A 22,926-nucleotide genomic window follows, 5' to 3' on the forward strand; every position below is an offset into this window, starting at 1 on the left:
AAAAAAAAAAAAAAAAAAAAAAAAAAAAAGCTAAGACATTGCCTATAAAGCCAATGGAAAACAGTAGATTTGCCAAAAAAAAAAACTAAAGAGAAGACAAGTGGTGCTTTTTACCACGCTTAAAGCAGAGTGGGTGTCCTTTAATCAGAGGGATGCTTGGTTCTGGGGGCTGGATAGGACTCCAGTAAGTAACAAGGCTACCACTGAGTCACTGAGCTTCTAAAACGAGTTGACTCGGGGGAGCAGGAAGCTGCCACTCATGATGATCCGAATGCTATGGCATGAAGTTTCAGATTGATTGAAGTTAAAATTAGGGGTGATACTATGTCAGGAATCTAAAAATTGATAACTGTAATGGAAATGAAAGAAGGGCCAGTTATATTTGTTGAATAAATTGAGTTGAAAATCATGAGTTTGATGGCAATAGACCCAGAGATGTGGGCAGGTAGAAACCTTATTTCAAGTGATACACAGTAAATACCCCAAATTTGAGGCAAATGGCCTGTGTAAAAAGGAAATTAAAATGTAACCCATATCTCCTTGTAGGTGAAAATGCCATATGTCTAGGTCTTAGATACAAAAAGAATGTGTGGGCTTGTGGGTGTTTTTGACTGCCTAAGAAACACTGTGGGAAGGATGGCAACTATAAATGGATCTTCGGGAGTGGGTCCAGACTGCTGGTCAGGCCTGGTAAGGTGTCAGAGAGGCAACACAAAGATTGAGGGTAAAATGTCTTCCTGTCTCAGGAAATGATTATATAATGGAAAATGGGCTGGAGTTTTTAGGAGCACTGTTACTAGAGTTCTGATGTCTGGTTCTAGCAAAAGAGCCCTAATAAAGACTAATCCCTCTCTAGAAGGAATAGGGATGAGGAGTCTTCTCCTAAGGTTTATTAGTCCTCTGCCAAAGTGTCTTGTGGATCCAGAATATTTACATCTTTGTTAGCAGTGCCAGCCCAACCGGCTCAGCCTCAGATCACCTGTCCCTCATTTGTAAAATAAGGATAACAATATTTAAGCTCGTGGCACAGTTGAGGCCCAAATGAGGTTGTGTAATATATGCGGATTATTAACCCACTTGGCTCATAATAGATTCTCCATAAATGAGGGTTTTCTTTCCTTTCCCCTAAGTAGATCATGGGTTGAAACACCTAACATTGCAGGTCATTTTTGTATGGGGATTTGCTATAGTGTGAATTCAGGATACAACACACTCACCTTTGGCAAGGGGACTATGCTTCTAGTCTCTCCAGGTACATGTTGACCCCGTCCCATCCATGTTTTCCCTTATCCGATTTAAGGCTTCCATATGTACTGTGTTTTATCCTCATGGATTGCATCATCCATGTTTTATTATCAATGTTCTGTAAATTTAAGATTGAGCCTCCATGGATGCCTCATTTTAACATGAAAATAGCTAATAGAAGAGTTGGAAATAACAGTAGAACTAATTCACTAGGTCAGGATAGAGAAGAGACTAATACCCTAGACAGTAGGACAAATGTGTTTTTTCTAGAAATAGCCTAGCTTCCTGTTTAAGGCCTAGACTGTGGTCTCTCCCCAGGCACCCTTCACATTCCTCTAACCCTCCATATCCCAAATTTAGCAGTGGAATCTTAGACAATCTGTGACATATGCAGCTACAGAAATCTTTTAGTACTTAGAATATCTGCCTATTTAAACCAAAAGATCCTTGAGAACAGACACTCTTTAATATCCCATGAAGTGTCTGATATGGTCCTTTTACAAAAGTAAGTACTTGAGAAATTCTTGTTTAATTGAAATTAAACACCCAAAGAAATCAAGCTTCCAGGCCAAAGGGAAGAAGAAAATTAAGCAAATGACACAGTACATTTGAGCATGTAGTGGAGAGGAAGAAACACTAGATTGGGAATCAAATAGAGCCATGTTTTGGTCTCTGCTACCAACTAGCAATGTAACTTAGACCAGATCTCTTGCTTCCCAGCCTCAGTTTCTTCATCTGTAAATGGAGAAGTGGGTCCAATGGCCTCTCAGTACCAAAAGTCTATGAATTTATCCCATTTGGGGCACTTTTTTCTCATAGGAGTAACTCAATAGCTGTATTAAATCTTGAGTGTTTTCTAACTCGTTAGAGTACATCAAGAAAAGGGGTGAAGTGGCAGAAAGGAGTTTATTGTGAGGCATCAGACACTGTGATACTCAGCGGGAGGAGGAGAAAAACTCACCTTTGGGACAGGCACTCAGCTAAAAGTGGGACTAAGTAAGTATGAGATTCTGTTATAATTACAAACTGTATTCAGGTGACAGTAAGGAGAAAAAGTGATGTTATTTTTGTCATTATATCTTATTTTTAATCTATGACTGAAGCAGTATGAATTGTGACATCCAGACAAATGAATGAAAGTATTCAAAGACTAAGCATGCTTTCTTTGGGGTGGAATTTAGTGAACCAAGACTTTTTCCAAGATACGGGACTTTCAGAAGCTCTCTTCAGCATGAGAGTTTGTAACACTGGTATTAAGCTAAATGACGCTCAGTAGAAGAGAAGAGCTAGAAGAGCAGAAAATTGCATTGTCGTGATCTAATAGATGACTTCTACTTTCACTGCCACAGATTCAGAGGTGCATTTAGGAGAGGATATTCAAGGTCATTTTACCCATGCCCCAAAGAAACCACTCCCAATTCACTCCAGAGATTATGCCTCCTTATGCTAAACATCATCCAAGAAGAGTCAGTGAAGTGCAGAGAAAGGATCCCAGGGCTTCTGGTTTCAGTCCAGAGCTCTAGGTTTGATTTGGTCCCAACTGGCTGTGTGACATAGGAATGAGTCTTTGCCCCTCTCTGCATCTCAGACTCCTCCAGTAGATGAGGGGTCAGAGCCCTCAAAATCTGTGGTTCTGGGATCTTGCTATTATACCACCCAAGAGTTTATAGGACTCAAGGGTATGGAATCTTGTGAGTATTTCATAAATAAATTCTATAACCCTCAGGAAATAGCCCTGTTAATCAACAACCCAACTTAACATAGAAGTCATAGCCACCATCTCAATGCCTACAATGTTTAGATATGATGCTAGATGCATGACATGTAGAACTGTTTATCTCAAATAACTCTATGAGGTAAGGGGAAGTATCTTATTTTATAAAAGAAGAAACTGAGGCTCCAAGAAGGAAGTGCCCCAAATCCCAAAGCTAGTAAGTAAGGGGCCTAAATTTAAACCTGGGTCTGCCTGCCTGACCACATAAGCCCTGCTCTGTCTACTGCATGATGTCGCAGAGCTTGTGCCCTAGTTTACTTAGAAATGAGAGGTGGTGCCAATCACAGTGACTGGTGAAATGCTTGAAATTTATCTTTTCTACTTTAGATATTGCTGTGAGTTAGAGATGGCACTTCAGGAAATCTTGATGTGAATGCCCCGAGTGTCTAAAACGTTCTCTTCTCCTTTCAGTGGCAAAACAAAAAGGACAGAGCCGCTGGGAGCATTTACCCCAGTAGGGAGAAGAGAGAGGGGAGCTGGCAGCAGCCATTCCCTTGTTCTGACTGTCCCTTTCCTCCACTGTTTCTTGTATTTTCCCCAGGCAGACAAGCCACCAGTGTAATTGATCTGCAAGAGCCTAACTTGTTTGTGAGTTACAGAGAAATGCAGGGTGAAGGCACTTTGGATATAGAACTTTAGCTCTGAGAAGGAGTTTCAAAATATCTATTTCAAACCTCTTTATTTTCCCAGTAAGAAAATTAAGACCCAGAGAGGTTGGCTGAATTGTCATAAAGTCAGTGCAAACTAGGGATGGAACTACAACCTGGGGATCCTAGTCCTGGGGCCATATTCTGTGACTGCTGTTTGGTGAACTAAACTTCTGATAGGTAGGAAGCGTGAGATATGTTGATGAACAGGAAAAAACCAAATAGGTTTTACAAGTGGAGTACAAAAATGTCCTCCTCATTATTAGCACCTTAATATAGGCTCCCTTGACCTGCTCCCCAGAGGTAATGTAAAAATGGAAGGAAAAGGAAATGGCCCATTTTGTCACAGTGCAAATCACTGTGGGAAATACCGGAGGCTTCAAGACTATCTTTGGGGCAGGAACAAGACTCTTTGTTGAAGCAAGTAAGTTCCATGAAATAACCTGATTTATAGTACAGTTGAAGGACAACTGTTTTCATTGTTTTTTTTTTTCTTTTCTGAGGGTAAGGGGACATGGTTTTGTCTGCTAGTTAAATTAGAAGATAAATTGGCAATAATAATGTTGCATTGTACAGTATCCATGGGTATCACTTTTGCAAGAAACATATATATAATAACAGACAGTAAGTGTGGAGGGATAGAACTTCCCTAGGTCCTGACTAGAACTGAAACTCTATAATTATATGAATAACTTTTTTAACTTGAATTTTAGTGACATTTTTATGTAATCCACTGTATACAAAGCAGAATCTTCAGTTGGGTTCTATCTTATTTGTCGTCATCTTCCAATGGTCTTAGGAAAATTAAGGTCAAACAGTAAAATTAGATGCACCCTACCACTTTGGTACATGCATGCATAGAAACACCCTTGATAACTAACTTACGTGTGACTTCACAATCCCAGGTTATGGCCCAGTGGCAGGGTCCCATTTTGTACAGAGTTATGTCAGAGTGTGAACACAGGCTTTCAGAAGCTCGTATTTGGAACTGGCACCCAACTTCTGGTCAGTCCGAGTAAGTCAAATCTGCAGAAATATGTAGCCCCATCCTCAATATTGGGTGTATATAGATATAATTTACTCTGGTCTATAATAGATTACTATTACTACTATTTTGTTATTAATCATAACAATACTGCTAATTTCAAGTATATATTTTCTCCCATATTATTCTTTTTATCCTTTAAGGAGAATTACTGTCAACATATCAAGAGAAAAATATTTGAATTTCCTTTGAGTCAAGTTTTTTATTTGTTCATCAGTTTCCACCTCTCTGCTGAGAGTCACATAAACCTCACGATGTTTTGGTTTTTATACTGTCTTCTTATTATCTCTCTTAGAAATGCTTCCTTGGTTTTTCCTTGCCTAAGCACTTAGATTTTGCAGCTCATATTTACCCAGAGTATACTTAGCTTTTAACCTCTCCCAAAGCTGGCCTTCCTGTCCCAATAATTATGCACAGTAAGTCAGTTCAATTCAGTAAATGATTATTGAGTATCATCAACAACCCAGGGAATCATAGTTGGTTTAAAAAGAAAGAAACAAAAGAATTTTTAAAACCCTAAGATAGGGCTCCTGATCTGAAGAACTTCCATTCTTATCAGAAATGAAGCATTCATAATAAAAAGTCTAATAACAATTTATATGTGAAATTTGCCAAGATAGGGGGTGGGTCCCCTGATGGCTAGAGACAGGATGGGTGTGACCATGCACAGTCCACGTCCTTTGGCAGAGAACAGGCATGATTCCCACCCCCCACCCCCACCATGTTTCTGGAAAAGGATTTGAGTCTGTTCTGTGCTGAGATCTTTGACTTTCTTGAGGACAAAAGCCCCCTTGGCAGTTAGCATCCTTGAGCAAGATGAGGACAGAAAGAGGAATGAGTCAGGCGTGAGTCACACAAGACTCTCATTCAGCCCTGAGAGGACTCATTGACTCTGAGTCATACCAAGGCATGTTTTTAGCATGTGCCCCAGCACAGTGTGCATTTATGGGGAGGTGAAAATACATTTTTGCATATGTCCCCAGGAAAATGGTACCTTCTTCTCAAGCATGGCAGATGAAGTAGGAAAATGCCCACCTGCTTTCTGGTATCTTTAGAAATTTTCACACCCACCCAGCCTATGTAGGAGGCAATGTTTTTCACAAAGTTTTGTAAAGATTCCGTTTTTCCTAGAGGAGAAATAGCCAAAGATTATGTTTGTTGATAGCTGTGATGAGGAAAATGAAGGCCAACAGGTAGCATTGGGGTCTGGTGCTATTTATACACATTGGGGAGGTTCCATCAAGTCCTTATACCACCCATTACAAGGAAAACTTTGGGATCCGCCTTTCAGGGTTTCCAGATCTTAGAGCTCCTGTGAAGGGGAGGTGTCTTCACAGAATGGGTGGGAGAAACCAGGACGTTTCTGTAATACACTTACCCAGAGTGTGACTATGGGAACAACAGACTCACTCTTGGGAAGGGGACCCAAGTGGTGGTCATACCAAGTAAGTGAGCTGGGATCCTCCTGCACAAATGGCCTCACCCACCCCCACCCCCATCCCCTCCCTACCCTGTGCTGGACAGCCTCTTACCGTATTTCCTTGGGAGCAGGGGAAGGACAGGCCATTCATCAATGCCATATCGAAGAATCTAGGTGGCCACTGTCCCAAATCTTTGCCTGTCCCTGGTTTCTTTCACTCTCCCCTTCTCTCTGCATCTCCACTGACCACACTCCAATTCTCATGTAAAGCTGCCCCTGCTCTTCCCTGAGGCTGAATTTCTGATTGAACAAAAAAACACAGAAGTGAGAGCTAGAGGGGACTATGGGGAAATCTTGCTCATGTTGCAGAGGGGCCTGACACTAGGATGTCGCATCTGTCCCAGACCTTGCTGATGGTCAGTGCAGAGCAGTGGAGAGGCCCCAGCCCCTTATCCCCACACTCAATTTGGTGGAGCCACACAGCCCTTTGCTATGTGACCCTCAAACCCAGTGTGAGATAAGCAGAGTGTTGGCAGTGCCCACCTGCTAGGGAACCAAGGGCTGAGTTCCTGCCCAGCTCAGGACTGTGGCCCAGGCCACGACGTCCCTGAGCCTCAGTTTTCATGACTCTAAAGTAGACAGCATGGTCTCTGTTTCCTCCCATCTTTCAAAAATTCTATGGCAATTATTGTGACTTTTTTCTCTGTAATCCTAGGGTTTCACAGAGGCAGGGCCCTGCCTGAGTCAAGGTCATTAGAAATAAAGGAATCCAAGGGCTTTGGATGCCTTGGCCTAATTCTAGATGGTAAAGAGGGAAGGATCAAAGCACAAATCACAGGAAGAGCCTAAATCCTGCATGGAGTGTTGCCTCAGACAGGGATATAGAGAAATCCAACCCCTGGGTCTCCCATAGGAAGAAGACTAGGAGTGGGAACCATCAAAGAGCTCTGGAAAGGAAAAGAGAACAAGGAGCACTTCAAGAAAAGGAGGTCAGAACATCTTCAGCAAAATGTCTCATAAAATTTCCTTTGCTCTCTGTCCTCAGAGCACTTTCAGAAGCTCCTTGCATCTGACTAAAGTGTAACAGAGCCAGACCCTCAGAATGTCTGCCCCAAGCAAGCAGAGTGTGGTGTTTGTATTGGGGTACTGGGAGCAGACATGAGGAGTTGCTGCCCTGCTTCTCTGCTGATGGGAAGGTAGAATTTTCCCCTGGGTACACAGGGGCCAAAGAGCTCTCCAGTCCGCAGCCCATGGTTCCTGCCCCAAGGCACCAGCACTCGGGGGCTCCGAGGATAGTGGTGAAGACTCTACAACTCGGAGAGTATTCAGCAGGGTTTCCCAGGATGTTGTCCGGTACCACTGGGCAATTGGTAGAGGGAGGTCATATGAGGCAGTTTTTATCAAAGGCTCTCCTCACTGTGTGCATCAGGAGGAGGTTACCTACTCACATTTGGAAGAGGAACCAGCCTCATTGTTCATCCGTGTGAGTGTTATAGAAAAGATCAAGGGAAATTTTGCAGACAGATTATATTATGCAAGGATACTGTAGTAGTGGGGGTCTGTGCTATGAACTGTTCTATCACTAAAGGAGTCTTTCATTGCCTGGGAGTAACTATCAGTGTCAGGTCTGATGAGATGATTGAGGCTGTGCCGGACAAGGGTTTTGCACAATGATTTCAGAGGACAAATCCCCAAGTTTTGAAAAAAGACTTCACTCTTGGTTAGGTTTCTAAAACAGAAATTCCTTCTTGGCAACCAAAGGGTCTACTCTGTCCCCTCACTTCTATGTCTCTTATGGCTGCGACGCTGTCGCTACCTCCCCTAGAATCCATGAGATATCTTCCCCTAAATTAGAGCATACCAGCCAGACTGCTGAGGCACTGTGTGGTACTGGAATGGGTGGTACAGGGAGGGGTTTCTGGGCTTCTGGCTGCAGGAAGCCTCATCCTTCCCCCCAGTGTAAAGCATTGCTGGGAATCATCCCCTTATGAGCTACTATTTACTGAATGCCTGACATGTACCAGTGGCCATTCTCTGTCTTTCAGGTAATTCTTATTCAATGATCACATGCAGCCTAATGATAGGCAGCTGGTATTATGCCTGTTTTCTAGGTAAGGTAGCTGGTATTATGCCCATTTTGTAGGTGAGGAAACAGACTTGGGAAAAGTAACTTATCCAAGAATATATAGCCAGGTGTGACAGACCTAGAGTTTAACTCATATCTATTTGACTCTAGGGCTTTGAAATTAATCATGCCACCATCATGCCTCCTGCATTCTGTGAAGGAAGACCTCACACCTCAAAGGCCATCTGTTTGGTCTTTGGTTTGCCCATCCCGAGCCTTCTTACGGCAACTGTGGCATGGTGACTCAGCACGTCTGAAGAGATTAGTAAAGTCATTGGGTTCGGGAGCACGAAATCAGTATGGCAGGGAGGGAAGGAGAAACTTTAGGGGGGTTATTTATTGGGCATAAAGTTACAGAGAAAGAGAAATTTATCATCAAAGCCATGGAATAGACTGCTTAAAAGCTTTGCTCCCCCGCCGGGTGCGGTGGCTCACGCCTGTAATCCCAGCACTTTGGGAGGCCGAGGCGGGTGGATCACGAGGTAAAGAGATCGAGACCATCCTGGTCAACATGGTGAAACCCCGTCTCTACTGAAAATACAAAAAAATCAGCTGGGCATGGTGGCGCGTGCCTGTAATCCCAGCTACTCAGGAGGCTGAGGAAGGAGAATTGCCTGAACCCAGGAGGTGGAGGCTGCGGTGAGCCGAGATCACACAATTGCACTCCAGCCTGGGTAACAAGAGCAAAACTCCGTCTCAAAAAAAAAAAAAAAAAAAAAAACGCTTTGCTCCCAAGAGAGAAGCTGTGAATGTGTGAGGGTCATAGGCAGCTGGCAGAGAGCAGGATTTTGTATTGTGTTGTGCCAGGGTGTAGACTCCGGCAGGAGAGCACTTACTTTTGGGAGTGGAACAAGACTCCAAGTGCAGCCAAGTGAGTACCCAAACTTAGGCTCCGGCCAAAGACACAAAGAGCCCCTACTCTGCTTTCTCAGATGATGAATCTGTGCCTTCTCAACTAATTTTTCACTTTTCTTTATGAAGCTTGAATATTTTGAATTTTTAATTCCTAGCCACTAGCTTAACAGTAGTTTGTTTTCTAACAGTAGCATTTGCCAGTGGGAATTGGCCATTTCATCATTGCAGAGACAGATTCCTTTAAGACAAAAGATCTTTATCAGAAAAGAAACTGATTATGCCAAAAGATTTATTTTTGTTACCATTTAGTTTTCATGAAAGGTGATGACTCTGGGCATTGGACATAACTTTCTCAAAACTGCACATCAATTTGAGAGATACAGGAAGAACTTAAACCCTAAATAATGCCATAAAAATAAAAAGTTTATTAAAATGAACCAAAAAGAAGTTAAAGAAGAAATGAGATAGTCCTAATAAAAGAAGATAGCAGAACTGCATTAGAAATGAATTGAAATGTTTAGAGGGTTTATGCATTCAAAAAATATTGATTGGACAATTATTTTATTCCAAGCACTATGCTAAGTGTGAGGAAGGGAAGGAGAGGAAGGAGAGGGAAGGAAGGAGGGAGGGAGGGAGGATCTCTGCTATCCAGGGAAGGAGGGAGAGACTCTGCCATCCAGGAGCTCAGAATGCAAACAGGCAACTGTAGCCCATTGTCATCATGTCATAGTGGAGGTAACTGCAAGTTGCAATGGCAGCACAACAGAAGACAGGACTAGCCACCTATTCTCATTGCCTGGTACATACACACATCCTCCACTATACCTTAAGCTTCATGAGGGCAGGACCCTTTTTCATCCTCACATGTCTATGGCTCAGCACAGTGCCTGGCATATAGGTGCCACCAAACAAATGATTGTGGAAAAATAATGCCTTCTGGCTAGAAGAGTCATGGTTTAGACATTAACAAGTATTCTCTAACAGAGAGAGTTCTTCGACCTCAAAACCAGGAGATTGCAGAATCCATCCAGATGTACGTGGTGGGAGGAGGCCCGTCTCTCAGGGAAGAGCACCTCTGTATTTTTCTGTTCACATATGTGCTTCATCAAAGCCTCTTCTCAGCCATGGGTTCAGGCTGAATTTAGGAAGCTGGAAACCTACCATATTTCTCAAGCAGAGATCAGAGGTGAAAGGTTTACAATATGTTGATAAGGAAGCAGCACAAATGGGTTCTAGCAGCAAAAAGGAAAGAGGTCTAATGATAAATACATGAAGTCTGTCTCCACTTGAGAGACTACCCAGAAAATATTTGTTCTAAGGAAATTTTTCTCCATTAGGAGCAGAATCATCTTGGAAACAAAAGCTCCAAGGTATATTAGAAAAGTATGTAGGAAGAAGACCAAAAGGTCACATTTGGAAAAAGGCGTTAACGCTGCCATTGTTTCTAGTAGGCAAACCCTGCAAAGTGTTGGGGCAGCATAGATCCTGCATGCTGATGACCGCATATAATCTGTCCTGGAGCTGTTCTGACAGTGGTGGGAGCATTTGCTGCACAGCTGCCTTGGTATTCCGAAATTGCCAAAATAAAATGAAGCTATTTAGTGATGAGTAGAAATAAAGAACCAGCACCAATGAGGCCTCTAATGCATCTGCAGGAGTGAGTAGGAGGAATTAAGACCTGGTAGGTGAGACTTTTCTCTCTTGTCAGAGAAAGTTTGACGTGGGGGAGCCTGGAAAACAGGGACAGGAGATGGAGTGCCCCAGCCAGGCTGGCTCTGCCCAGGTTTAGAGTTCTTGTAAAGCACCATCTGATTGTGTATCATCTGGTGGCTACAATAAGCTGAATTTTGGAGCAGGGACCAGGCTGGCTGTACACCCATGTGAGTATGACCCTGCAAGTGATCAGCACAAAAAGAACTGACCACTAGTCTATGAGAAAACAGGCGATGATTTATAGCAAAGTTGGGGATATATTAAGAAGCACTCATTTTCCATTTCTACAAGCTCTCTTGGTGACTTAAAATGTTCCCATTTCTCATATTAAATACAGAAGTGCCAAGAGCCAATTGAGTAAATGAAAATCTGAGCAGAATAATTTATAGAAACATACAAAGAGTTCCAGATACTCTGTGCTTTCAAGCGAAGCCAATAATATCGGCACCAGATAATCTGAACATTTAGGAAATTAGCTAAATGCCCTTGGGGGAAAAAGATGAATTAATGGCAAACACAAATTCTCTTTTATTGCAGCAGGTAGCTAAATTCCCTGGATTGGCTAATAAGCATGGTATGGGGATACCTACTCATAGAACCTTCCTCTGTGGAGTTAGAAGCGTTTTCAACTTCCTCCTAAGGGTAAAGGCAGCGTAGAGGGAGCCCACAGACCTCGGGAAAATTTGGGCTCTACTATTACTAGCTGTTTTCTATAAAGCTTCCACTTTCTCAACAGAAAAAGGGCAATAACTACATCATCATCATATGAGATAAAGGCCAAAATGTAAAAAGTAATAAGTAGTAGCTTTTCTAAAATATAATTATTATCGAGGCTTTGCTTATACTAAGATTTACATTATCATAAAGGGAAAGGGGAATCGCTTCCTTGGGAAATAAAAGATGTAAGCAGCAAAGACCCAGTGAGCTGTTTAGAATGTTGCTCTGAGACCCCAGTGGGTTCCAGCAGATCAGCATCAAGAAGGTTATCTCAAAGACCTTACCCACAGTGGGGTACAGCAGTGCTTCCAAAATAATCTTTGGATCAGGGACCAGACTGAGCATCCAGCCAAGTAAGTAGAATGAAGGAGGAGAGCAACGGAGGGTGGGCAACTATTTCTTATTTGTCTAAAATGCCGAGTTTAAGCCCAGGTATTTTCCTCCGTAGGCTCCCAAAAGGTTTCTTCCACCCATGCCCAGAAAATCCTCCCATCCTTAGGATGGGACCTTAGGAACCACGAGGCAGGCCATGAGAAAGTACTCCTGAACCTTCCACAAACATATCCAAGACACTGCTACTTGGAATTGGGGCTTTGTTCTACTGAGCTCTTGGTTTATTTGAAATCATAACTTCAGCCCAGGGCACCACAGCAGAATGGAGCAGGAGGAGAAGTGTACATATCAAGCAAAATTTCAATGCAAAAGAGCAGAAGGTCTAACTCTTAGGAGTGTGATTCTCCTGCCTTGTCGGGGAGATCAGTGCTTCTCTTATTTAAGTAATAGGTAGGTCCCGTGAGTTTCTGCAATGGTGTTACCTGCGGTGTGAATACCAGAGGAGCAATTGGTAAACTCACATTTGGGAAAGGGACCCATGTGTTCATTATATCTGGTGAGTCATCCCACGTGGCACCATTTGCAACCCCATGGGCCAGTGTCACTAATCCTTTCTTTGGGGACATCACTTATTAGTATGGTGAAGCTCACTGAAGATGTTGTAACTAATTGTCTTACCGAGGTCTGGGAAGGGAAAAGCATCATTATCTATCTTGAATATTCATCTTTCTCTAGGTCAAACACGTCAAAATTTGACTTTAATCATTCAATGGATATTGTTAAATGCCTTCTATGTGACTATCAGTCTATAAAATGTTAGACTGAGTATGAAGCCTAGGATGGATTCCTGTCCTGTCCCCAAGTTGCATAAAAACTAGATAAAGGCACAGAACTATTGTGAATTAAGCAGCCTGAAAACTGTTTTAGTATTGACCAGTTAATGATGTCAACGGACACAGTAGGGACTGAGCGGGGACAGGGTGCTGGCTGAAAAGGTGGTCTAGATTGAGAGAGTTTCATACAGTACAAACGATTCATTGAGCCCTGAAAGATGGATAAGATCTGTATGGGCAGAGAAAGGAGAGAAGGGGAGTTCCAGGCATAGAGAACAACAAGAATAAGGCATGAACTTGGGAATAAACAAGGCACATGCATTGTAGCCTAAGTAAACATCTGATAATAAAATTGGTTGAAAAGCAGTCAGAGAAGATGTCTTTTTAGGCATAGAAAAAGAAAATACTAGAGCATTCAAGAGAATACGAAATTAAGGCGGGGGCCAGCAACTGGGAAACAATCTGATTTAGAGATGCAGACTAGAAGTAAAGGTGAGAGGAGCAAGCTGTGGCATAGCAGATCTCCCCTCCTTCCTCAGTGGGCTCTGAGAGGGGTCATCCCACACCTCAGAGGAGGAGAAACCTAAGGGATTCTGTAATAGAAACACTGGGAGTGGTATGAAGGTGTTACCTCCCAGATGAAAGTTAGCAAAGGAACCAGCATTTCCATTTCTCCCAGTACATCTGCCCATGCTCAGTTTCCTGAGGCTCACTAGAGCCTCAGCGGGAACCAGAGTCAGTGTCACTAATTCTGATTTCTGGGTCCCTCGTGCCTAACTACAGGGAATAGATTTAATGGTAAGGGTGCTTTCAATCACTGCTGTGCCCATAGGGACCTAAAGCACTAGAGCACATGTGCTTCTGCAGTTCATTTTGAATTTAAAGGACAGTTTAGGATCTAGAATAGCTGAACTTCCACATTGAAAAATTGGTTCAGTCTTGCTAAGCCTACCTTCTGATACCATCAGTGATGGGATGTGTTTTTCTTACTAGGGTAAAATAGGATGTCGCTCCCCAAAGGGTTCTGGCAGACAGACCTCTAAAGACCTCTAAATTAAAAGTGGCAAAGAGATAAGGTTGCACTAGAGGTATACATGGGGATGAAAGTATAAAAAGGCTAAAAAAAAAAAAAACCAAGTACATCTAAACTCAGCCCCTGCTTCCGTTTCTCAGTCTTGTGTTCTGCAGCATTATGCTTTCTAGACCAACACTGTGCAACAGAACTTTGTGTGGCAATGGAAATGTTCTGTCCATCTGCACTGTCCAATACACTAGCCACCAGCTGCATGTGGCTATTGAGCTCTTGAGAGGGAGTTTCATTTTTAATTGAAAATTTTATTTCACATTAATTTTCATTTAAATAGCCACATGTAGCTAGAGACGATTGTACTAGACAGAGCAGTCTAGACCATCTCCAGTCTGACACCCACTGGCCCCAGGACTTGAGTGAGTGTTTAACCAGGACTCAAAGTTGGGCTTCTGCCCCTCCAAAGCAACCCCCTTTCCTCTTTAAAGCCAACCTGCATCTGGTGGCCCCTGATCCTCTGCCTTGTGGATCAGCACTTCCAGACTCTTCTGTCCCCCTCTGCAGTGCTGCCCAAGACCCCCACTGATGTCTAACAATTAGGGGGATGTGTTGGTGGAGCCAATGGCTTTCTGTCTATCCCTTCCCAGCTAAGGAACTATGTGGTAAGGCCTTCACCCACAGTGATGTCAGGCTGCCCAGGTGTGGGGAGGTTGGAGGGAAGTAGGCAGAATCCTTTGGGGCCAGAGCTCTAGATGTCTCTTCCCTCTGACCGTGGAGCCCACCCCTGCTCCACTGCTCCAGGGGCAGCCCCACGCTGCAGGCAGCTCTGCCTCCACTCAGCATCCCAGGGGCTGATTTCTTTAGTTTTGGATCCAGCTGGATGTCTGCATTGCCGAGGCCACCATGGCTGGCTCAGCAAGTGCGGACGGATCACCAAGGTCTGAGAAATCTTGTGTGCATGTGAGAGACTGTGGGAGCAGAGAACCACTGGGTGGGAAATTCTAATCCCCACCCTGCTGGAAACTCTCTGGGTGGCCCCAACATGCTAATCCTCCAGCAAACCTCTACTTCCTCAAAAGGCAGGAGGTTGGAAAGAATAAACAATGAGAGTCACATTAAAAACACAAAATCCTACGGAAATACTAAAGAATGAGTCTCGGCCCTAAGGAAAAGCCTCCAGCAGCTCCTTTCTGAGGGTGAAGGATAGATACCGTGGCTCTGCGTGGCTCACTAGCACTTTATCACGGCTGTATTCTGGCAGGGTCAATGGCTCCAACTAACATTTGTTTGGTACTTTACAGTTTATTAAATAGATTTTTATATGGAGAAGCTCTCATTTCTTTCTCAGAAGAGCCTGGCTAGGAAGGTAGATGAGGCAACGTATTCATTTTGCAGATTAAATTCCTGAGACATGAGCTGCTGTGACTTGCTCGAGGCCTTATATCAAGTAAACGGTAGTGCTAGGGCTTGGACACAGATGTTCTGATTTATAGTTCAAAACTAGGAGAGAGAAATCTCCTGGTGATATGATAGATTTCCCAGCTTCATGCCAACGTGCCATAAACCTCCCATTCTTCTAATGCCCAGCCTAAGTCAGAAAGACCCCTCCAGATTCCAAGATGTACAGCTTGCTTTGCTGGGCCTTTTTGCATGCCTGCCTTTGCTCTGCCAGAGTTACACTGCTGGGGTTTTGAAGAAGAGCCTACTAAGCAGAAGTATAAGCAGTACTATTAAGTAGCCCTGCATTTCAGGTTTCCTTGAGTGACAGGCCTGGCAGAGAATGTTCACTGAAATCATGGCCTCTTGGCCAAGATTGATAGCTTGTGTCTGTCCCTGAGTCCCAGTCCATCACGAGCAGCTGGTTTCTAAAATGCTATTTCCCATGTAAACCCTGAGACTGTGACTTGCCAGCCCCACAGAGCCCCGCTCTTGTCCATCACAGGCATCTGGACTCCAGCCAGGGTTGGGACAAAGAGGGAAACAAGATCATCTCCTAACCCTGATCCTCTTGTCCACAGATATCCAGAACCCTGACCCTGCCGTGTACCAGCTGAGAGACTCTAAATCCAGCAACTCCTCTGTCTGCCTATTCACTGATTTTGATTCTAAAATGAATGTGTCAGAAAGTAAGGAGTCTGAAGTGTACATCACAGACAAAACTGTGCTAGACATGAAGTCTATGGACTCCAAGAGCAACGGTGCCGTGGCCTGGAGCAGCAATTCCAATTTTAAATGCACAGACGCCTTCAACGGCAGCTCTCTTCCAGCAAACACCTTCTTCTCCGGCTCAGGTAAGGGCAGCTTCGGTGCTTTTGCAGGCTGTTTCCTTGCTTCAGGAGTGGCCTGGTTCTGCCCAGAGCTCTGGTCAATAGTGTCTAAAACTCTGATTGGTGGTCTCAGCCTCATCAGTTGCCACCAAAGCCCTTACTTTACTAAGAAACAGTGAGCCCTGTCCTGGCAGTCCAGAGAATGACACGGAGAAAAAAGCAGATGAAGAGAAGTTGGCAGGAGAGGGTACTTGTCCAGCCTCAGTCTCTCCCACTGAGTGCCCCCCTGCCTGCCTTTGCTTGGACTGTATGCCCCTTACTGCTTTTCCAGGCCCCATTCTAAAGCCCTTCTCTGAGCTGCCTCTCCTTATTTCTCCCTGTCTGCCAAAAGATCTTTCCCAGATCACTCAGTCTCACGCAGTCGCTCATCAACTCACCAACCACTGATTGTGCCGGTACAGGAATGTACCAGGTGCGGAAGTGGAAGAATAAAGTCAGATGAGGGGTCTGCCCGGAGGAAGCTTCATATTAGTTGAGGGAGCCCTTCTGTCAGCTGGGGAATGTCCATATAACTTCAGACTGGAATATATTTTAACTGGGGGTTGAGAAAACAGCCACCTTCAGGACAAAATTCAGAGAAGGGCTCTCTGAAGAAATGCTACTTGAAGGTACCAGCCATACCAAGGGTAGGGAGAGGACCCTACAGAGACCTGGGACAGGAGCTCAATGAGAAAGCAGAAGAGCAGCAGGCTTGAGTTTAATGAAAGAGACAGAGCTGGATCACAGGGCCTCCTGGGTCGTGAGAGGCCAGACAGTATTCTAAGTATACCAGGAAGCTGTTGATCAGCTTCAAGCAGGGAAGGGATACCTAATTTGCTTTGCTTTTTTTNTTTTTTTCTTTTTTTGAGACAGTTTCACTCTTGTTGCCCAGGCTGGAGGGCAGTGGTGCAACCTCAGCTCACTGCAGCCTCTGCCTCCCAGGGTCAAACAATTCTCCTGCCTCAGCCTCCCAAGTACCTGGGATTGCAGGTGCCTCCCACCACACCCAGTTAATTTTTTTATATTTTCAGTAGAGACGGGGTTTCACTATGTTGGCTAGGCTGGTCTAGAACTCCTGACCTCAGGTGATCATCCGCCCACCTCAGCCTCCCAAAGTGCTGGGATTACAGGCATGAGCCACCACGCCCTGCCTGCTTTTCTTAAAGATCAAGCTGATTGCTGTGTGGAGAGTGGGTTGTAAGCCAAGAGTAGAAGCAGAAAGGGAAAAACTGAAACAGAGATGATGGAGGCCTGGGCAGGGTGGTGGCAGGGAAGTGACCAACACCATTCAGGTTTCAAAGGTAGAGCCATGCAGGGATGAGAAGACAAAGAGGGGATCAAGGGAGGCAGCTAGATTTTAGCCTGAGCAGCTGAGTCAGATAGTGCTGTTTACTAAGATGAAACCAAGGAACAAATTCGGGGTACAGGGATTAAACTTTTTGGAACACATGAAAGTACTTGTTTATACTCTTGATGGCCCTTGTGACTGTGCCCGCCTCACTGCCTCTATTGGACTCTAGAATGACGCCGCACGAGGGCAGGGTCCATGTGTGATGGCACCCTGTGGCCTGTGTCATGTAACATGTACTTTGTGCAATCAGTGTACATTGAGTAAATAGAAACAGTATCCAGAAGTCGAGGCATTGGTCCTGCCAGGGCCAGGGGCTCTCCCTAGCAGCTGCCATAGGCTGTAAGTTCTCTCCAGATCACTCCACGAGGAAGTACGGAAAGGCTGTCAATCACCTGCCCAAGAACTAGGGGGTCTAGGGTGGGAGAGTCAGCCTGCTCTGGATGCTGAGAAAATGTCTGTGTTTTTCCTTTTAGAAAGTCTCTGCGATGCCAGCCTTGTTGAGAAAAGCTTTGAAACGGGTAAGACAGGGGGGTCTAGCCTGGGTTTTTGCACAGGGTTGAGGAAGTGGTGAACCCGCAATGACCCTGACTGGATGAGGGAATGGGAAGGAATGAGTAGATATGGGAATGAATGATGAATGCAAACAGCAGTTCAAGACCTGCTCAGAGCTGGGTGGGGTCTCTCCTGAATCCCACTCACCATCTCTGACTTTCCATTCTAAGTACTTTGAGGATGAGTTTCTAGCTTCCATAGACCAAGGACTCTCTTATCCCTCTGTATTTCTTTCAATAGCTCCACTGTCAAGAGAGCCAGAGAGAGCTTCTGGGTGACCCAGCTGCGAAATTTCCAACTCCTTTAGGGATAGCCCTCAACTAACCAGGTCATCCTGAGGACAGTTTCACTCCACAGCCAACAGGCTTTGCCTTCTTTCAAGAAAAGCAACAGTACTCACGTAGGCTCTAGGCAATGGTCCTGTCTCTCAAAAATCCCCCACCACTCTACACCCACCCTGGGCCCATATTCCTTTCCGTTTGAGTTGTTATTGAGTCATCCCTCCCGTGGCGGCTGAACTCACTAAGGGGCCCATCTAGACCCAAGGGATGGTGACGATAAATTCTGAGCACCTACCCCATACCCAGAAGGGCTCAGAAATTTAAAAAGGGCCAAGTCTAGTCAGTGTTTTTGTCTTGAAACACAACACTGTTGACCCTGGAAGAATGCACAAAATATGTCTGCAAGGGAATATGCACCAAAGCTACAAGGGGGCAGCGATGCAGGAGCTGCAGGCCTCCCCCGCCCAGCCTGCTCTGCCTTGGGGGAAACCGTCGGTGTATCCTGCAGCCATGCAGGCCTCAGACAGGCAAGCCCATAACCGCAGTGGCCTCTTGGTTTTACAGATATGAACCTAAACTTTCAAAACCTGTCAGTGATTGGGTTCCGAATCCTCCTCCTGAAAGTGGCCGGCTTTAATCTGCTCATGACGCTGCGGCTGTGGTCCAGCTGAGGTGAGAGGTGTTGAAGCTGGGGTGGGGGTTAGGGGCGCAGGTCTCTGGGTGCATCCTAAGCTCTGAGAGCAAACCTCCCTGCAGGGTCTTGCTTTTAAAAAGTCCAAAGCCTGAGCCCACCAAACTCTTCTAGTTGTTCCTGTTACCAGCTCTTCTTGTTCAGTAACAACGGCCTGAAACGCTATAAAAGACACTCGTTTCAGCCGCCTCTGTTGAACCTCTCCCCTATGAGGTAGGAAATGAGGAAACTGAGGCCACACAGCTACTGAGTGGAAGCAGAGAGACATCATTTACACCGCAGGCCTTATGTTGTACTTTCTCACCCTGTGACTGAAAGGAGCCCCCAAGGCCTCTCCTCATGTCCTCTCTCCCCACTATGGCTCTCTTAGCTCACTAGTAAGAAGACATTACACTCATATTATACCCTAATCCTGGCTACAGTCTCCACACCCCCTTCCCCCAGGGCCCCCAGTCATCTTGCTGACAACTGCATCCTTTTCCATCGCCATCAAATAGGTTGGGTGCGGGGGCTCACACCTGTAATCCCAGCACTTTGGGAGGCAGAGGTGGGAGGAGCACAGGAGTTGGAGACCAGCCTGGGCAACATAGGGAGACCCCGCCTCTACAAAAAGTAAAAAAAAATTAGCCAGGTGGAGTGGTTCATGCCTGTAGTCCCAGCTACTTAAGAGGCTACGGTGGGAGGATTGCTTGAGCCCGGGAAGTTTGAGGCTGCAATGAGCTGTGATTGCACCACTGTACTCCAGTCTGGAAGCAAAGGAAGATCCTGTCTCAAAAAATAGAAAAATTAAAAAGAAAAAGAAAACTCCGGGGTTCATTTGCTCCTAGAACTCTACCACACAGCCCCAAACAGAGCCATCTCTGTCACACCCCTGACAGTCCTGGGTCCTCCTCAGTGTCCAGCCTGACTCCTGTTCTTCCTCATTCCAGGTCCAAAAGATTATAAGAGAGCCTGTGCTCCCTTGCACCTTCATCCGCACCACCCCTCCTCTCCCTCTCCAAAGGGGACGCTCCCACCCCCACGGAGGAGAAAGCTGCTACCACCTCTGTGCGCTCCCCTCCCCCGCACAATGCCACCAACTGGATCCTACCCGAATTTGTGACGAAGATTGCTGAAGAGCTGCCAAACACTGCTGCCACCCCATTCCCTTATTGCTGCTTGTCACTGCCTGACATGCATGGCAGAGGCAAGGCTGCGGCAGCCTCACCTGGCTGTGCAGATCCCCTCCCGCTCCCCAGAGACTGCCTCCACCATCCCACAGATGATGGATCCTCAGTGGGTTCTCTTGGGCTCTAGGTCCTAGAGAATGTTGTGAGGGGGTTATAATTTTTTAAATAGTGTTCATAAAGAAATACATATTACTCTCAAGATGTGGGGGAAATTAATCTCATTATCGAGGCCCTGCTATGCTGTGTATCTGGGCATGTTGTATATCTTGCCGCCCCATGGCTTCATTAAAAATGACTTGGAAGAGCAGAGACTGTGCCTCTGTTTGATTGGGTTTGGTTGGGTTTTCTGCTTGCTGGTGATCACTAGCTGGGCAGAGAAAAACCACGGCATTTGTCCATGACGCTGTCCAGGAAGCCTCCTTCAACAAGCTGCCTAAGTCAACCTCTTGGAATAACCTCTAAAAGCTTCCGCTTAGCAGGCTATGCTGAGGGCCAGGAAAACCCACCTACCAGCTTGGGTCCCTCCTCTTCCATTCTCATGCCATACCACGGGACCACCCAAATCAGGAGCCCAGACACATGGGTGTCAGTGACCTGAAGCAGATAAGGACCACACAGCAAGCGACCCCAAAATGCCACCCACTGTCTCCTGTCCTACAGCAGCATTTCCTTTGCCTCTCCTCAGACTGGGTTTCCACTGAAACTGTGCATTTCATGGCTGGGGACCATCCCCCACTCTGCTGCCCAGTCCAGCCCCACGCCTGCCCCTTGAGGTGTCCAATCTGACACCAGGAGCAGGGTTAAGAGGAGGCTGTGACCCCAGCAGGACTTTATGCTCCCACCATCCCAGCTGTGAGAGTGAGGAAAAAGGAGATGAGCTGTCTCCCCACAAGCCCAGAGATTTGACTGAGGAGAGTAGATGCCTGGAGCTGTCACCTAGGAGAAAAGACATGGGCTCCCTGGGGTCTGCAACATGCTGCGCTCTCCCTCCCGAGACTCCTGCTGCCAGAGCGCCTTTCCCCAGGGTCATAGATGCTGAGGGGAACACAAGTCAGACCACGCCACCATCCACCCAGCAACTACAGCTTCCAAGACCCAAAGCTGAGGCTTGCCAATGCCTGGGGGTGGGAGGGGGTTCCATCCCGAATACTTCCATGATTCCCCTATGTGTCTGACCACCCCAGCCAGAAATATGCAAATCCACTCAGCTACAATTCAGGCCTGCTTCTTTTCATAGGGATGGAGCTACAAGTTGAGTCTCCCTTATCTGAAATGCTTGATACCAGAAGTGTATCGGGTTTTGGATTTTTGGGGGGAGGTGGGGGTGGAATATTAGCATTATGCTTACCAATTCAGCATCCCTAATCTAAAAATCTGAAATCCAAAATGCCCCAGTGAGCATTTCCTTTGAGCATCATGTTGGCACTTTACAAGTTTCACGTTTGGGAGCATTTCAAATTTCAGATTTTTGAATTAGGGATACTCAACTGTACCAGCTTTAATAGTGACCCAGAGCGTGTCCCTTCCTGCGACAGGCTTATGTCACCACTTACGAAATTTCAGCTAGGACTGGAGGCTACCTCCCACGCCCTGAGCCTCTGATTCTGTGACCCCTGTAGAATTAAGAACCAGTGTCCCCTCTCCTGGTCAGCCCTACTTAGGGGGGGTCACAGAATCCCCAGTTCTTTCTAAGCTGCCCCATCTCTTGTCTAAATATAATCCCCTTAAAGATCACCAGAGGGAAAGGTCTCAGCACTCCATCACAGCTGGGTCACTCTCACACGTGGTAGGACGGCACCACCTTTCCAAAGGTGGGGTTTGCCACCTTCGGGGAGCTCTGGGGGGCCTCTACCTCCTCACCCGTCTGACACAATGCTAGAGATTCCACCGTTGGGAATTTAATTAAAGCATTCTCTTCCCTGTATTAGATGGAAATGCCCCCGGGAGGGTTAATAGAGCAAGTCTTTACAGCCATTAAAAACTGAGCCAATTAGTTTCTCTTTCTTTTCCCCCTGAAGTGGTAATTCATTTTGCTCTATAGAAAAAAGATCCGGGTGAGGGAAGTGTGGGTGGTTGGGGAGGCAGGTCTGCTCCTGTGAGTTGGCTGCAGTGACACTGAGGTCATTGGGCTGAGGGAAGGAGACAGCAGCCTGGAAGGCAATGAAGGGGTCAAAGACAGACCCTTCCAAGAACCTCAGAGGAGACCGGACTGCAAGAGGCCTGCCAGCTCAGTGCCCTCAGACAGCAAGGCCCAGCGGTCACTGATTCCCCCAAGGCCACCCGCAGATCTATGCAAGGTGATGCAGCAGGGGCTATGGACCCACCACACCCAAGGAGGCAGGCAGGGTGGCAAGGCCAGGCACACAGGAGGCCGTCTGGAGAGCAGGCTCAGCTCCGCCCCTGAGAAATTTCCGTCTAAACCCAGGAGATCCTTAATTCAGCAAGAACCTTCCCTTATGTCTGAGGCTGTTAAACCTAAAACCAGTTAGGGCAGCGATCAGAGGGGTGAACCAGGAGCAAGCAGGTCGAGGGTGTGCAAGTGTTGGGGGTGGGGACAGAGACTCCATCCATCTTCAACCACTCTGCTCTCATGTCTGGCTCAAGGTCCTACCTGGGATGTCAGAAGGAACTAAAGTGGCCTTGTGAGGAGCCTCAGAAGAAGGGCTCCTGTGCCCACCAGGCAGGTCAGCACTGAGCCTAGCACCACCCCAGCAAAGCCGGTCAGTGCAGAGGGCTCAGCTATAAGGAACTGGGCATTGCTTAGCCTAGAGGGAATAGGCAGCTGAGGAGACCTGGAAACACAGCCATGAAGACCCCCAGACCCCTCGAGCCGGGGCTGTGG

At 46.0% G+C, this 22,926-nt stretch overlaps 1 gene segment (V, D, J or C); it reads left to right on the forward strand.

Moving 5' to 3' along the window:
- The window catches only part of LOC108315321, a 307,441-nt gene extending 287,048 nt beyond the window's left edge, over window positions 1-20,393 (forward strand). The window contains 4 exon segments of the C gene segment in view: window positions 15,753-16,025; window positions 17,865-17,909; window positions 18,789-18,896; window positions 19,845-20,393. Coding sequence covers window positions 15,753-16,025; window positions 17,865-17,909; window positions 18,789-18,895 — 425 coding nt within the window.
- Window positions 20,394-22,926: the final 2,533 nt, after the last annotated feature.

The sequence above is a fragment of the Cebus imitator genome, unplaced genomic scaffold, assembly GCF_001604975.1.
Source record: "Cebus imitator isolate Cc_AM_T3 unplaced genomic scaffold, Cebus_imitator-1.0 Scaffold170, whole genome shotgun sequence".
NCBI lineage: Eukaryota > Metazoa > Chordata > Mammalia > Primates > Cebidae > Cebus > Cebus imitator.